The 15,745-nt window shown below is 54.1% G+C and overlaps 2 protein-coding genes across 3 annotated transcripts in view; both read right to left on the bottom strand.

Annotated features, from left to right (window-relative positions):
* NFATC2 (nuclear factor of activated T cells 2) overlaps positions 1–638 on the bottom strand; it is a gene marked incomplete at both ends in the record, with an annotated part of 147,524 nt that extends 146,886 nt beyond the window's left edge. For both annotated transcript variants that reach the window (XM_081097128.1, XM_081097129.1), the window contains one exon: positions 569–638. In XM_081097128.1, coding sequence (XP_080953254.1) covers positions 569–638 — 70 coding nt within the window. The remainder of the gene's footprint in view (positions 1–568) is intronic.
* A 4,060-nt stretch (positions 639–4,698) lies between these two features.
* Positions 4,699–5,906, bottom strand: LOC308523672 (peptidyl-prolyl cis-trans isomerase A-like; the record flags this gene model as incomplete). Its single annotated transcript, XM_081097687.1, has 3 exons — positions 4,699–4,829; positions 5,428–5,627; positions 5,725–5,906. The coding sequence occupies 3 exons, from the start codon at positions 5,904–5,906 to the stop codon at positions 4,699–4,701; spliced, it is 513 nt and encodes a 170-aa protein (XP_080953813.1).
* Between the last annotated feature and the right edge of the window lie 9,839 nt (positions 5,907–15,745).

The following is a 15,745-nucleotide window of genomic DNA, read 5'->3' as shown; positions in this document are numbered from 1 at the left end:
CCGGGGACTGGATCCACCACGCACATCCAAAAAAAAGGCGGGGGGGGGGGGGGGATTGTTTAAATGTCCCAGCGCATCTGCTGCTGTAACTGTTTCAAAAGCGAAGTCTTCGTGGCTAGTTTTGCTACATAGTAAAAGATCAAGCCTGTCCTCCTAAAAGGAAAAAAAGCTAAATGATATAATAATGATGAATAATATTAACAGTGCAGCTGCGTAGCATCTGCTGTCAAAAGCCGAGTGCTGAAACGGTTAAGCAGCCAGCGGTTAGTAGCGAGGGACGCCCGGTGTCCCACGGAAGGGAAACTCCCGTGACACCTCGCCAGGGAATCCCGCGTGGGACGCGGCACTGCCGGGTGCTCAGCGGGCTAAGGTCGCCCCCTCCCCTCCCTCCTCGGCCGGGGCGAGGGCGCCTCTGTCCGGGGCCACGCTACCTGTGCGCCCTGGGCCACCGGAGTCCCGGCCCCCCTGCGCCCCGCCAGGAGCCCGAAGCGCTGCCCGAGAAAGGAGCAGAAGGGAAGGGCTGAGAGGCGGGAGGAGGACCGGCCGCGGTGGAGGGCGAGTCAGTTACCTTGGTCCACAGACCCCATGATGCGGAGGGGATGGCAGTGCCCCGGCTTGAACGCAGCCTCTCTCTGCATCTGGAAGGGATGGGGGCTTGGCGCGCGCTGTGAGAGGGGCTCTGTTTTTTGAGACCAGGAGCCAAGGGGGCGCCGTCCTCTAAAGCATGCTCGCGGGGTGCCCTGGCCGAGGAGCCTGTGAGCGGCCCGGGAGCTGCGCGCCTCCGCTCCCGCTCCCGGCTCCCGGCTCCCGGCTCCCGGCTCCCGGCTCCCGGCTCCGGCTCCCGGCGCGTTGGAGTCGGCGCGGCTCGGCGCTCGGCTTACTCGAGAGGGAACGCGACTTCCTTCCCGGCGCTCCGTGTTTATAGGCTTTCAATGCAGTAAAATAACGGGATTCCCTCACTGTTTCCTCCTGTTTACCCAGCACCATGGAAACCGCTGGATCCCGTCCATCTCCAAAACTAAGGGCTTTCCTGCAAACTTCACACTCAGGAATCCATGACGTCGCCTCCTCCGCGGCCAGCCAGCGCCGTGGCTCCCTCAGCCGCCAGCACAAGTCCCTGATTGTTCGCGAGAAAAGTCAGGGAGAGGGAGCGATGCGGCCGCCAGAGCGGAGGGGGTGGGGGCGCGCGAGTGTCCGAGCGGCCCTGCAGGAGCTGCAGGCGGCAGTTTGCAAGGATTGCCCCAGCCGCCGCCTCGCCTCGCCCACTGCACTTTTAATAAATCCTGCCCGAGCTCCCCAGCCCCCCGGCTTCCAAGCGGGCGCCTCCCAGTCAAAGGGGCCTAGGGCTCACCCCAACACCCCAGGTGGCCTGAGCCCCTGGACACTGACCCAGGGGCCCTGTCCCTCGGGGCCTCCAGCTGCCCATATTTTTTTGTACTTGGGGATGGTGAGAGGAGGAGGAGGAGGAAGAGGAGGAGGAAGAGGGGGAGGGGAGGGGGGGAGGGACGAGGGAAAAGAAATAAATAACCGTGCCTTGTGTCAACTCTGTCCAACTCCAAGATTTTTTTTTCAAAGAGTATATTTTTAGATTCATTTAGAAAACCCAAGGTTTCCAGTGATGCTCAGAGGCTCCAGCAATAATGAAATGGCCAAAGAGACGCCGAAACCAGGCAACCCATGTGTTTACACACGCTCTGAATAAACAGGAAAATAAAGAGACGGGAGTCGTGAACTCTGCGCGGGCTCCAGAATTCGGGTGGGATGCCACGCGGGGCTCCCATCAAGCCGCTCCCATCAGGGGGCCACGGAGCCAGGAAGGCCAGTGGGAAGAGGGCGAGGTGCTGGGCGGCCAGGACGCCCGTTCCAAACTCAGCCTAGACCTGCCTCTTGTTCTGCACGCGGGGCGGGAAAGTCGGGGCCAGCGATAAGGCCAGCTTTGAAGATGGCTATTTCAGATATTCCTGCGAGCTCTCATAGAACTCCGGGAGCACCGCAGCTGGTGACTCATCAAGACCCCACGCACCCACACACTTTCTTACCGAGAGACCTGAACTTTAGAGGCGCTGGGCCACCCTGTCTTCCAGGCCTCGCTCGGCCCACAGTAGCCACGCTGGGCTCCCCGGCTGACACCTCCTGCTGAAGACGCTGTCCCCCAAAGAGCTACAGGGAAAGGCCCCGCCCACCTCACCTTGAAGCCTGTCTCACCCAACAGGACAGCTTACCTGCGCTCCTCCCCCCAGGAGCAACCCTATCTGCCCACCTACTGTGCTCCCAGCCTGGTACCTTGAACTCCTTGCAGCCACCTGCAAGCAGAGAAACCTCCCTAACTGTCTGAAAGGGAAACTGAGGCTCATAGAGGGCAGATGGCTTGCCTGTGGCAAATGTTGGGCTGCAGCCTGTGAGGCTGTGGAAGTTTCCTTTTAGAGAGCCTATGGAGGGACCTCCATTTCCTGTGGACTCTGTACATCACCTGAGGCAAGGGGGCCACTTCTGGTTCGCCTGGGATCGAGGAGGTTCACAGGCTGCAGGACTTCCAGTTTTTTCGTTTTTTTATATATTTTATTGATATTTTACAGAGAGGAAGGGAGAGAGATAGAGAGTTAGAAACATCGATGAGAGAGAAACATCGATCAGCTGCCTCCTGCACACTCCCTACTGGGGATGTGCCCGCAACCGAGGTACATGCCGTTGACCGGAATCGAACTTGGGACCCTTGAGTCCACAGGCCGACGCTCTATCCACTGAGCCAAACCGGTTAGGGCGAGGGACTTCCAGTTTTAAAATGGGAATTCTTGGGCACGCTGGGACACGTTGGCCACCCAAGGCATGAATGAAGCTCCCTTTTCTTGCTGTAAGCCTGCAGACCATTGTCTTCTGAAGACATCTCCCTACTTAGCAACGCTATGAAGAGCAGCCCTAACTTAGCAGCTACTATATGCCAGGCTCTGAGCTAGGGTCATCGATAAATTCCTGCTGTTGACCCTGAAGAGTAATACACTAACAGTAAGAGGGGATAGCTCTGTGCAGCTTGATATGGTAGCCACTAGCCACATGTGGCTACTAAGATCTAAAGTCATTAACAATTAAATAAAAATCAGTTCTTTGGTTGCAGAAGCCACACCTCACCTGGTCAAAAGCCACATGTGGCTAGTCCAGGGGTGGGCAAACTTTTTGACTGTAGGGCCACAATGGGTTCTTAAACTGGACCAGAGGGCCGGAACAAAAGCATGGATGGAGTGTTTGTGTGAACTAATATAAATTCAAAGTAAACATCATTACATAAAAGGGTACGGTCTTTTTTTTTTTTTTTAGTTTTATTCATTTCAAACGGGCCAGATCCGGCCCATGGGCCGTAGTTTGCCCACGGCTGCTCTAGAACCAAATCCTTGGTTCTGCCCGAAGTCATTTACCCATTCTGTAAAATGGGTACACTATCTATGCCTTCCATAGAGTTTGATGTAAGGATGTGATGCTAAGAACAGCCAGGCATATAATAAGTGCTAAAATGTACATTAAAATTTAAAAAGCTTTCCACCCACACTCAAGGAGTGAGTGATTAAACCAGGATTAAGACTGTTCGGCCCTGCAGTCCATGCCCTTTGCCTCCAAGCCTCCTTGTATTTAACAGTGCTACATCCAGGGCATGAAGCAGGTTCTTTCCACGATCTAGCTCATTTCACCCCCCCCCCCAACCCCCTGCTGACCGGGTTCCATGCTGTGAGCCCTGCTTACAGGTGAGCAAACTGAAGCTCTGAGGGTGGATGTCCACACAACCATCCCAACTTGAACCTAACTTTGTTGGACAACAAGGCCCATGTCCTGGGCACTGCGGCCCCTGCCGCCCAGAGGCCTCCCTGGGAGCCGAGGTCTTGGAGGCCAGAATGGAGGCAGGAAATGAGCACGCTGGGCCTCCTCTGCCAGACTCATTATCAGGGATAATTTTAGACTCGGTCCCACCCAGGCTCAGGCCTAGGAGGCCCGTCGCGATCTCCGCAGGTGCCGGCGGCCTGGAGGGGGCTGCCCCTTGGAAGTCGGTAGAATCAGCATTGAGCCACATTTTTACAGAGCCCACTCTCTGTCACGGTTAAGCATTTTTCCCTTTTAAAGCGCATTCATGCTACAAGGACTGGATCCAGGGGAGTCGCAGCTGAGTCACCTAATTTGCCCTTACGGACTGCAGCTTTCGGCTTCTTAGTTTAGCTGTTCTTCGGTGCCTCAGACAATTTCTTTCCTCTCCCAGTGCCAGGGCAAGAAATATTTTGTCCTTTTGAACTGAACCACCCACTGTTTTTCACTTCGCCAGAGCACTCTCCCTTTTCTGAAGGGATGCTCCGAGGGGGGTGGGTGGGGAGCTTCTGCCCACTCCATTATCCACAAAAAGTCCCAGAAATAGAGGCTCTCAGCTGGGTGGGAACGGGCCAGCATCAGAGGAAAAAAGGGCAATAGGAGCTAAATCAAAGCAAATAGAAGGCGTCCAGGTGGCCCTGGGGAGAAAGGCCCGGGGAGACTGCACGCCATCTGGGCTGCAGGAGACCTTGAATCACTGGGGAAGCCTTTTATTAGAATCTCTCCCCTCCGACCGCCCCATAAATAAGAAACGCAGGTATTTCTGCTGAGGCACCACTTACTGCTCCTGCCGTACAACTGATTCGAAACCAGGAATATCCTAATGGACTTGGGCAGCTCTGATGAGGCACCTCACACCTCACTGGTCCTCTCGCTGCATTTATAACCCAGGTGTCCTCTCCACCTGTCAGTCACCTTGACCGGCAGCCCTTTCCTGGCTGAAAGGTAGACAGCAGCTGAGAACGTTCTGGACTTCCACATGTCTAAAGGCAGAAAGTGAGATAGGCACAGGTGTGTGAGAAGCGGAACTGTGAGGTCGACAGGCAGGCCTCGGACATACTGCAGGTTCCGATCCGGACCACCCCAGTTAAATGAGTATTGCAATGAAGTGAGTCGTAATCTTTTTGCTGGTACAGGGTCTTGCCTTTAATTTTTTAAAAATGCAACATCTGTCCGGCCTCTGTGGCTCAGTGGTTGAGCGTCAACCCATGAACCAAGAGGTCACCAGTTAGATTCCTGGTCAGGGCGCATGCTCCAGTTGTGATCCCCAGTAGGGGGCGTACGGGAGGCAGTCAGTCAATGCTGTTTCTCCCTTCCTTCCTTCCTTCCTTTTTATTTCTCTTTTTTTTTTTTTGACAGACAACTGTTTAGTTTTTATTTCATGATCACAAACTTAACTCTGCAATCCAGCTAGACTGGAAGGGGGTAAGGAAATTATGGAACCCAATGAACTGTGGCAAGAGCACAGAGATGATGGAACATTCCAAGCAAATCGGGGTGAAGGGGTGCTCCCCTGAGCTACCGAAGGGATGGTCTGGTGGTTAAGATAAAACACAGGTCAAATTTATTAGAGTTGCCCACAGTCAGCAATGGTGGTCTTCTTGCTGGTCTTGCCATTCCTGGACCCAGAGCGCTCCATGGCTGTCACAATATCCAGGCCTTCGGTCACCTGGCCGAAGACCACATGCTTGCCACCCACCCACTCGGGCTTGGCAGCACCGAAGAGAAACTGGGCACCGTTTGTGTTCGCTCCAGCATTGGCCGTGGACAGGCGCCAGGACCTGTATGTTTCAGGATGAAGTTCTCGTCCTCAAATTCCTCCCATAGATGGACTCGCCGCCTGTGCCATGATGGCGTGTGAAGCGACCACCCTGGCACATGAATCCCGGAATAATTCTGTGAAAGCAGGAACCTTCGTAACCAAAGCCTTTCTCCCTGGTGCTCTGAGCACGGAAGTTTTCTGCTGTCTTTGGAACTTCGTCTGCAAACAGCTCGGAGGAGACGCGGCCCGAGGGCTCGCAGTCAACGGGGATGTCGAAGAGCACGGTGGGGTTCACCATGGCTGGTCACAGGTGGCTCCGGGGCGGCGGCGGCTGCAAAGCCCATGATGTTTCTTTCTTATGGATGTTTCTATCTCTCTATCCTTCCCCCTTCCTCCCTCTCTAAAAATCAATAAAAAAATGTATTTTTAAAAATAAATAAAGCAAGCAACATCTGTGGAGCACAAAAAAGCAAAGTGCAATAGAGGGAGGTTTGCCTGTGCTGACCTATCCATCACCGTGAGCACTTACCGAGCACCTGCCTGTGGCAGGCATGACGCACTGAATCCTCACAACAACCCGATGATTATCACTGTACAGAGAAGGAAATTGTAGCACAGAGAGGTATGTAGCTTGCCCCAGGTTGCACAGCCAGTAAGTGGCAGAGGTGGAAACTGAACCCCAGCCACCTGGCTCTAGAGCCTTACCCACTAGGCTACACTGCCTGGCATGTGTCATCTCAATTGCTCTGAGAAGCTCCCCATCAAATATCTATTCGTGTACTGGCTTATTTCATGCACCTGGCTCTGGCTGAGTGGCAGGGACAGGGTGGGGACATTAGAAGACATGGAAGGGCCTTGCTTCTACTTGGTAGACAAGGCCACCATGCCAAGGGAGCAGCAGTGAATGACAGCACCTGCAGGAACTGTCCCCCGGACCACAAATGCTCGAGACAACAGAGGGTGGTTGGGGGGCTGGTGAGCTGTGACTCTATTCTCCCAGCTCCCTCAGCCAGGCACCATTCTTGACTCTGTCCTCCCCTCCCACTGCCACATTTTCCCTCCTAAAAATCTCTTGACTCCAGCCCTCTCTTCCTCCCTGCATGACCAGCCCTGCCAAGGCACCCCCACATCTCCCTCCTGGGAACTCCACACTTCCTCCCCACTGCTCTCTCAGCTTGTCTCCTACGCACCCCCAATAAGTCCACTCTGCCCTTCATGGTCTTTCCTAAATTTTAAATCTAATGGGGACATCCAATCATGTCATTCCTTCTGCTTAACACCCTCCATTGGGATAAAGTCCACATTCCCATATGTGGCCTACAAAGACCTATCAAATCTACCCAGCCTCGCCGCTCACCTCTTACACCCTTGAACTCCATGATCCTGCCCTCTAGAAATACTCAGAGCCCCCAGAATCTGTGTCCTTCCTCAGTGCTGGGCCTTCCCCCAGGCTGCTCTCTCTCTCCTCCCATTCCCTCTCTTCTCTCTTGACTTGGGTGAATCCACTGGCTCTGTTGGATAGTGCATCTTTGAGGAAGTCTCAGTTTCCCCATCTGTAAAATGGACTTACACCTATCTCTTGGGGAGACATGAGGATCAGATGACGTTGTGGCCAATAAAACACTATGCAGTGCTTGGTATACAGTAAGCACTCAATAATGGTACCAAAAATGACGATCAGCTTGCCTCTACATACAGATGTCATGCAAGTGCCCAGATCAAGCAAAGATACCACTTCAGAGGTTTCCCTTCCCCCTTAGATAAAATGCAAACACCGTGGTTGTCACAGCTGGCCTCCAAGAGGGCCCCAGGGTGCCTGCCCACTTGTGAAGTCCCCTCCCACTCTGTGCAACACTAGCCTATTGCCTAAACGTGCGACTTCTGAGGCTGCTTCCTTGCTTTCTTGGATCACTCGCTCTGGGGGCAGCCAGCCGCCATATTGTGAGGATGCTCAAGCAGCCCTTTGGAGGGGTCCACATGGGAAGGAACAGAGGCTTCCCGCCAAGTCTTCAGATGAGGCAGCCACATCACCCAATTACGGTGCTTCTGACCCGCAGAAACTGTGATGAACACACACTGTTCCCTTAGGCCACTGCGTGTGCAGGGAACAACAGCGAAGACAGTGGCTCCAAGACCCGGCCTTGCCCGCCTGTCCAACCCCATCTCCCTCCTCTCCCGTTTGCTCTCCCACTCCAGCCTCACTACCCGTCCTTGTCCTGCACCCGCCTCATGGCCTGTGGGCGTCTTCCCTCCCCCTTTGTCCCACAATCTCTCGCGACTGGCTTCTTTCGTCCCCCGGGCCTCAGTTTCACTGTCATCTTCAGAAAGTGTTCGTGAGTGACCCTCATCCCCAAAACACGCGTCGCTGCCCTGAACCTGGACCTCACCCTGCAAATCTCTGTGCATTTCCGTGTGACACGTACCACCACAGATAAATCATCGGTGCATTGGGCATTACATGGCTCCCCTGCCTCCCGGCTAACATCTCGATTCCGGAGGAGAGGAAGGCAGTTTTAGTCCCTCTGTGTCCTCGGCACCCAGGACGACACCTGGCACACGGTTGGACCTCGAAAAGGTTCATTGGGCGAATAACAGGCCATGAAATTGTCTCATCTGCTTATTTACTTGGCTCTGACTCATCTCCCCACTAGACTAGGAAAATGGGGCATGCCTGTCTTACCCGGGGTTTGGAATGATGTCTGGAACTGGTGGGTACTCAGTAAATAATCCTATCGAATGTCGACTGAGTGCTGACTGCGTGAGAGGCTCTCTCCCGAGCCCTGCGCATGTTCTAACACATCTTATCCTCACAGCAACTCTGTGGGGTGAAGACGACCGTGACCCTCATTTCGCAGGTGAGGAAACTGAGGCACAGAGAGGGACCTGAGTTACCAAACAGTAAGCGGCAGACAGAGTGGGAACTGGGGCAGTGGCAGCCCGGCTCCGGAGCCAGGCTCCTAGGCAGGCAGCGCGGCGTGGCCGCCTCCTCCCTCCGCCGGCGGCCCAGGACCCTCACCCCGTCGCGCGGCCCAGGAGGCGGCCGAGAGGCCCAGCTGGGCCTGGCCGGGCAGAAGGAGCGGGCGGCGGCTGGGCAGCTGGAGAGGCTTTCCCCATTTCCAGGGGACGGAAAGGCTCACCTCATCGGGAAAGAACGCCCCGTTCCGTGGTCGTGGCAGGGCGCGAGGTGTCTCCCCGGCCTGGTTCATGTCGAAATACATTGTCTTGCTTTTAATAGCCTCCTCAATCAGCTCTTGGAGCTTCTCATGACTGTCTGTTCCCAAAATAATACCCGGCACTGCTTTTTCCAGCTCAGAAGTGCTGAATCTTGCTACCTCCCCATCCGCGCTGGCGGCCACCAAGCCCTAGTCATCCAGGGTCCCCCCGGCCGGAATGTGACCCAACAGGGAGGTTCCCCAGGCATTTGGAGAGAACCCCCGACCTCCCTTGCCAGCTGATGGGGCTGCTGACAGCAAGTTTCCAGAGAGCCTGGCCTCGGGGCTGCCTGTGCTGCCCCGCCTGGGCTGCGGAGGGGATGTGACCTAGGCCAGCGGCAGCCCTCAGCCCTCGGATTGCCCCGGGCCCTCCGAGACGGGGAAGATTTTCCTAGAAGCTGGAGTGCTGACGTGGAGCGAGAGGGAATTGGCTTTTGGCTCTCAACACTGCAATCGGCTTGGCTTGCCTCTCTCCTTCTGTGTGCAGAAGGGAAAGGAAAGGGGGGTGGGGAGGGGAGGTTTATCTCTTTTGCATTCTTCTGAGAGCCAAGCCCAAAACGTTCAGGCTTTCATTTGTTTAAAAAAAATATCTGGGGTGCGTAAAACTAGAATTTTTTCTACACGTATTTAAAAAATCAACTGGGCTATCTTGTTGCTTTGTTTATTCATTCAACAAACACTGCCAAGTACCTGCAATATTCTAGGCCTGGGGTGCAGCCGTGAGTAATAAAGATGATGTACTGCCCTGGCAGAGGTTTGTGCCGAGAAAAACAGCGTGGAGCCAGGAGGTAGAAAGGACCAGGAGAAGAGCTGGTTTTAGCTGGTGGTCAGGAAACTGGACTGGGGTGGGGGGTCCCTCCGCCGGCCTGCACCCTCTCGCAATCCGGGACCGCTGGCTCTTAACCACGCGCCTACCTGCCTGCCTGATTGCCCCTAGCCACTCTGTTTGCCTGATGTTTGCACATGCTGTTTGCACATGCGAATTTCGTGGAACAGGCCTCTAGTTAATAATAATAGTTGCTAAAATGCATTGTGTGTTTATGCATTGACCTGTTACAAGTGTTTGACAGGTATTCATTCAACAATCCTCATAACCTTTCAAAGAAGTGCAAATATTCTCCTTTTACAAAGATAACAAAAGCGGTTCAATGACATGTCCTAGGTCACCTGGTAGAAGAGCCTGGAATCAAACCCTTAAAGAGACAGGACATACTCCCTACTTCCCCTTCCCTCCTTCCTGCTGAAATGGGGACATGCTGGTTGGAGCACAAGCAGCCACTTTGGGCCATGAGGTTAATGAAGACCAGTTCCCTGAAGACACCAGTTAATGAACACACTGCTTCACTGGAGAGGTGGCGCTGAGCAGCACTGAATGAGGTCTGAATCTGGCTATGCAGATAGCAGGGGGAACGCATTGAAAACAAAGCGAAAGGCATGTGCAAAGGCCCCGAGGAAGTAACCTCTATGGTAGTGAGCCCACTGTCACTGGAAATATTCATTCCTTTATGCATTTAACAAGTTTTCTGGGCACCTGGCAGAGGGGTTAGGGGCAATCAGGGGTTAGGGGCAGGCAGAGGGGTTAGGGGCAATCAGGCAGGCAGAGTGGTTATGAACAATCAGGCAGGCAGAGGGGTTAGGGGTGATCAGGCAGGCAGGCAGAGGGGTTAGGGGCAATCAGGCAGGCAGGCAGAGTGGTTATGGACAATCAGGCAGGCAGGCAGAGGGGTTAGGGGTGATCAGGCAGGCAAGCAGAGTGGTTAGGGGCAATCAGGCAGGCAGGTAGGCGAGTGGTTAAGAGGCAGCAGTCCCAGATTGCAAGAGGGTGCAGGCTGGCAGAGGGACACCCTGCCCCATGCACAGATTTCGTGGAACAGGCCTTGTGTGTTTATGCATTGCCCTGTTACAAGTGTTTGACAGGTATTCATTCAATAATCCTCATAACCTTTCAAAGAAGTGCAAATATTTTCCCTTTACAAAGATAACCAAAGAGGTTCAATGACTTGTCCTAGGTCACCTAGTAGAAGAGCCTGGAATCAAACCATTAAAGAGGCAGGACATACTCCCTACTTCCCCTTCTCTCCTTCCTGCTGAATTGGGGACGTGTTGGTTGGAGCACAAGCAGCCACTTTGGGTCATGAGGTTAATGAAGACAAAGCTGCCGGATAAAAGGAGCTCAGGTCCCTAAGGGTCATGGGGGCTCCATATCAACCCTGACCCCTTGATCTCCCACCCAGGCCTTTGGTAAGAGAAGAATAAAGAGCTAACCTGTTTAAGCTATTGCTATTTAGGGATCTTTAGCACAACAGCTAAACCTGTGTCCTCACCAATATGGATCTTATTTTAAACGTGTGAAGACCTCAGGTGCAGAGACAGTGAGTAGCATGATCAGATATGCACTTGAGAAAGATGGCCAGCCATGGGAGGGGTCAAGGTTCGGACTCCAGAGCCAGCTGGCCTGGACACAGCTCCCAGCTCCGCCTCTCCCTAACTGTGCGATCAGAGGCCAGTTCCTTAACCTCTCTGCCTCTCGGTTTCCTCACCTACAAAATGGTGAGGAAATAGTGACCGATGGGAGAGCTGTTTTGAGGAGTTAGCACATGTCAGGGCTTCAAATAGCACCTGGCACATATGAGGGAGTTTTGGGCTCGGTGAGAGCTGCTGTCGGGGACACCTCACCTGAGCATTGGGTCCTGATGCAGAGCACTTTGGAGGCTCCCCCTCCCAACAGGCTCTGGCAGGGCCCTGGGAGCGCAGAGAGAGGCCTTCATTTGCCAGCAGAGGAAACGGTCCCTGCGGGAGAACAGCCGAACTGGCGGTAACCACCCGGAAAGGTCGCTGGGCCGGGGGCTGTACAGAGTGGGGTGTAGGCCAGACCACGTTGCAGAAAGCCACCTCAGCACCATCCAGCCCAGGACGCCGAGCCTGGGAGCCCGCGTGGCAACAGGGCAGGCCCTGCTGCGCGGCCCTTTCCCCCCCGCGGGCGCCTAGAAGATAAGAAACCCGGCTTCCAGAGGATCTGCTCTGAGCCGACCCGCTGGCTCCTCCGGGCTTGTCAAAATATTTCTTTGTGGAGCCATCCCTGTTTTTCCATGAATAAAAGTATTTTTGGGCTCTTGGCAACAATAAGTGTGTTACAAAAGAGGCCTGCCTCCCGAGGGAAGCAGCTCCTCCCGCCGGGCCATGCGCTCTGAGCCCCGATCGGGGCCTGGGGAGCAGGCTCTGGGTGCCCATCTCCGCTGGGGAGACACGCGAGAGGGCAGTGCCACTGCTGTTAGGGTCCCCGGCCTTTCCTAGCACAAGACATGCCGCGTCCATCCTCCCTCTAGTCCAGAGGTTCTCAACCTGTGGGTCGAAACCCCTTTGGCGGTCGAACGACCCTTTCACAGGGGTCGCCTAAGACCATCCTGCATATCAGATATTTACATGACGATTCATAACAGTAGCAACATTACAGTGATGAAGTCGCAACGAAAATAATTTTGTGGTTGGGGGTCACCACCACATGAGGAAGTGTATTAAAGGGTCGCGGCATTAGGAAGGTTGAGAACCACTGCCTAGTTAGTCAGTCGGTCAACACGCATTTGTTGGGGACCTGCTTGGGCCCAGCACCACGCGGACAGAAAAGACCATCTTGGCCTAGAGGAGCTCAGGCTTCGCAGGGCGACAGACTTAGAAGCAGGTCATCCGGCAGGGGCCATGGCGATGTCTTTCTGGGGTCGAGGGAGGACAGAGTGGAGAGGGGTGCACGTGGCGCCGCGGTGAAGGCTGTGGGCTCTGGGCCCTAGTTCAGCCCATGGGACCTTGCGGCCACGGGCTCCACCCTTCAGGGAGTCAGTTTCCTCGTCTGCAAAATGGGGACACAATGGGAGTCATATAAGGAACAGGCTCGGAAGAGAGCACTGTACAGTGCAGAAGTGTGAACTAGTAAAAGTTGTTAACACAGTAGATATTTGTTCCTCCCCCACACGGGCCTCTCCTCGGGGCCCCTTGAGCGCCCTCACGCATGGCGCTGGCTTCCCTTGGAGTGAAGAGAGAGAACCAGGCAGAACCAGAGGCCGTGACTGGTCACAGAAGTCACTGCTGTGACTTCCCTCACTCCCTTTCAGAAGACTGTCCGAGTCCAGTCTACATTCAAGGGCAAAGGAGTTGGGCCCCACCGTTGCCTTTTGAAGGGCAGTGTGTCAGAGAACTCACAAATCCAGTTTAAAATCACGAGTGACCAACTAGGCTCTCTGAGCAGGCCAGAGGGCCTCGGACCAGCTTCCCCAGACCAAAGGAGAACAGGCGGGAGTCCACTCACACGAAATGCTGACCAGTCCAAACCCATCTGGCCGACGGCAATGAGACCAATCGCCTGCGTGAGGACGGGAGGTCAAGTGCAAAAGGCCGTGGAGAGGTTCTGTGTTTTGACTGGGCTGGTGGTCAAAACTGACTGAGCTGTGCACTTCAAATGTGCATTTCATTATATGTAAATTATAACGTAGCGAAGTTGACTTTAGAAAATACCAGCTTGCTGACTCAGGGTACTCACTGTTCCTACAGCTTCTTTGGTTTAGGTCAGGGGTTGACACACTATTACCAAATCTGGCCCATTACCTGCTTTTTATAAATAAAGCTTTATTGGAACGCAGCCATGCACATTTGTTTATGGAGTGTCTAAGGTTATTTTCATGATAAAATGACAGTAGTACAATCGAGTTGCAATAGAGGCCATACGGCCTGCAAAGCTGAACGGATCTACTACCAGGCCCTTTATAAAGTTTGTTGATCCCAGCTCTAGAGGAAAACTAAGAGCTTCATACTACTGTTACTCATTTTCAGGGCTAATGGGCCCAAATTATCTTTTTTTTTTTTTTACCCCAAAACTGTTGCAGCCCCACCTCACATGTACGCATGGCAGTTTCTCCCCGCAGCAGGCCGATGCGAGAAGATCCAAGTCCTCTGGACAGTTCCTGGCTTTTCCCCATTTGGGAACCATTTGACATTACTTTAGAACGCTTTCTGCAGCCCACCCTTTAGCGTCTGGAAGCCTGAACTGGTGAACAAGAAGATGGCCCTCAAACGGAACCCGGCCCCACAGAACAGGAGTTGGTGGAATTTCTGTCACTTGCAACACTGGCTTCCTAAGTCTGGAAATGCTGTCCCAGCTGCTGAGAGCAGCCACCTCACTGCCATGAAGAAAGACAAGGGCAAACCAAGGGAAAGGCAGCAAAGTGGAGCCAGCACCTTGATCGTGCCATTCCTGAAACCCACCTTACCACCGAAGCATGTGGCAATGAGATGATGCACTGCCTTAAGGTTTAAGCCAGTTTGAGTCAGTTTTGCATGACATGCAGCCAAAAGTGTCCCAAGTGACACACTCGGTTTTCTTGCGTGTAACACAGAGACGATCCCACTCCAACGGCAGCTGTGAGGACTAGAGACCAGCTATGCCGATTCCAGCCCAGAGCGAGCAGCCCCAGCGGGGCCTCCGCAGACGGTTCCCTTCCTTTCTCTGGCTTTTCTTCCCACCCTCACGGCCCCATGAGCGCAGGCTGGGGGCCGTGTCATTTTCCGTCGTGCCAGGTAGGATGGAACCCTCCTTGTGGGGAGGTCACTGGTCCCTCAGGTGAAATCAAGAGCGACACTGGGAGGGCAGTCCAGGGGACAAGAGCTGGGGCTTCCCCCAGTCCCGGGGTAGTGAGGAGGCCCGCACCACACACCCCTTCCCCACCCTGTCTCGCCATGGGGAGGGGCTCCATCCCAGTTCACAGCTGGGTCATGTGGCGACGAGGTGGTGGGCTTGTGGTGCGTTGCTGCGAACGGACAGAAACGGTGGGGCCTGGAAGCAGAATCTGAAAGCAGTTTCTCTTCAGCATCTTCTTTCCTGCCACCTGATAAGCATCTTGGCTCGCCGCAGCAGAGCGGTAAAATGGGTGACACCAAAGAGAATGATCGCGAGGCGTTTCTTTCCAGTCCTCAGTGGAGCGTCACACGGTGTTTGTCATAAATCTGCGTGTCCCCTCGTCCAGACACTGTCGTCGCCAGGGAGCGCTGGCCCTGCTGCCTGCCCGCCCGTGGACGCGCCCTGTAGACACGTGAAACTGTGGCTCCCCGAACACAAGAGTGGAGAAGCACGTGGCCACGCACTGGAAACCCGATTAGACGAGCGAGGTGAGCGTCCTGAGCAAGGACCCTGAGCGTAACTCAGCCGAATGCTCTTTGCTACCAAGTACCACTGGTATTCCTGGTACCAGAGACCAGACTCTCCAAAGACCAGTGACCCCGAGGGTCTCGGGATTGAAAGAGAAATGTCATCCTGCGCTTCATAAGCCACGGGGGAAAATGCAACCCGCGCTTCTTAATCCCTTCCCCATTTCCACAAAACAGTCACGGGGTGCCAAGTACCGCGTAGGAAAAGTGGTCCGTAGTTGGTGATAACTGTTTATGGTGCCGGGGGGCTGCTGGAAATTCCAGGGGGCCACTTTGTACATCATATGATTGTCGAACCACTGTGCTGTACGCCTGAAACTCACACAAAATAATACTGAATATAAACAGTGATTGAAGTAAAACAATTTTAAAATAAATTTTAAAAAATGCAATTGGGTTGTCACAAATGTTATATATTGAAATAATAACCGGCCCTTGCCGGTTTGGCTCAGTGGATAGGGCAGTGGTCGGCAAACTGTGGCTCACGAGCCACATGCAGCTCTTTGGCCCCTGAGTGTGGCTCTTCCACAAAATACCGACTTCTGCACATGGGCCACGAAGATTCAATCGCACTATACGTGCGCTCCCGCACGTGGTATTTTGTGGAAGAGCCACACTTAAGGGGCCAAAGAGCCGCATTTGGCTCGCGAGCCGCAGTTTGCCAACCAGTGGGATGGAGCATTGGCCTGAGGACTGAAAGGACCCGGGTTCAATTCCAGTCAAGGGCACATGC

Source organism: Myotis nattereri, assembly GCF_964212035.1.
Source record: "Myotis nattereri genome assembly, chromosome: 8".
NCBI lineage: Eukaryota > Metazoa > Chordata > Mammalia > Chiroptera > Vespertilionidae > Myotis > Myotis nattereri.
This window is presented reverse-complemented; position numbering and strand designations above follow the sequence as displayed.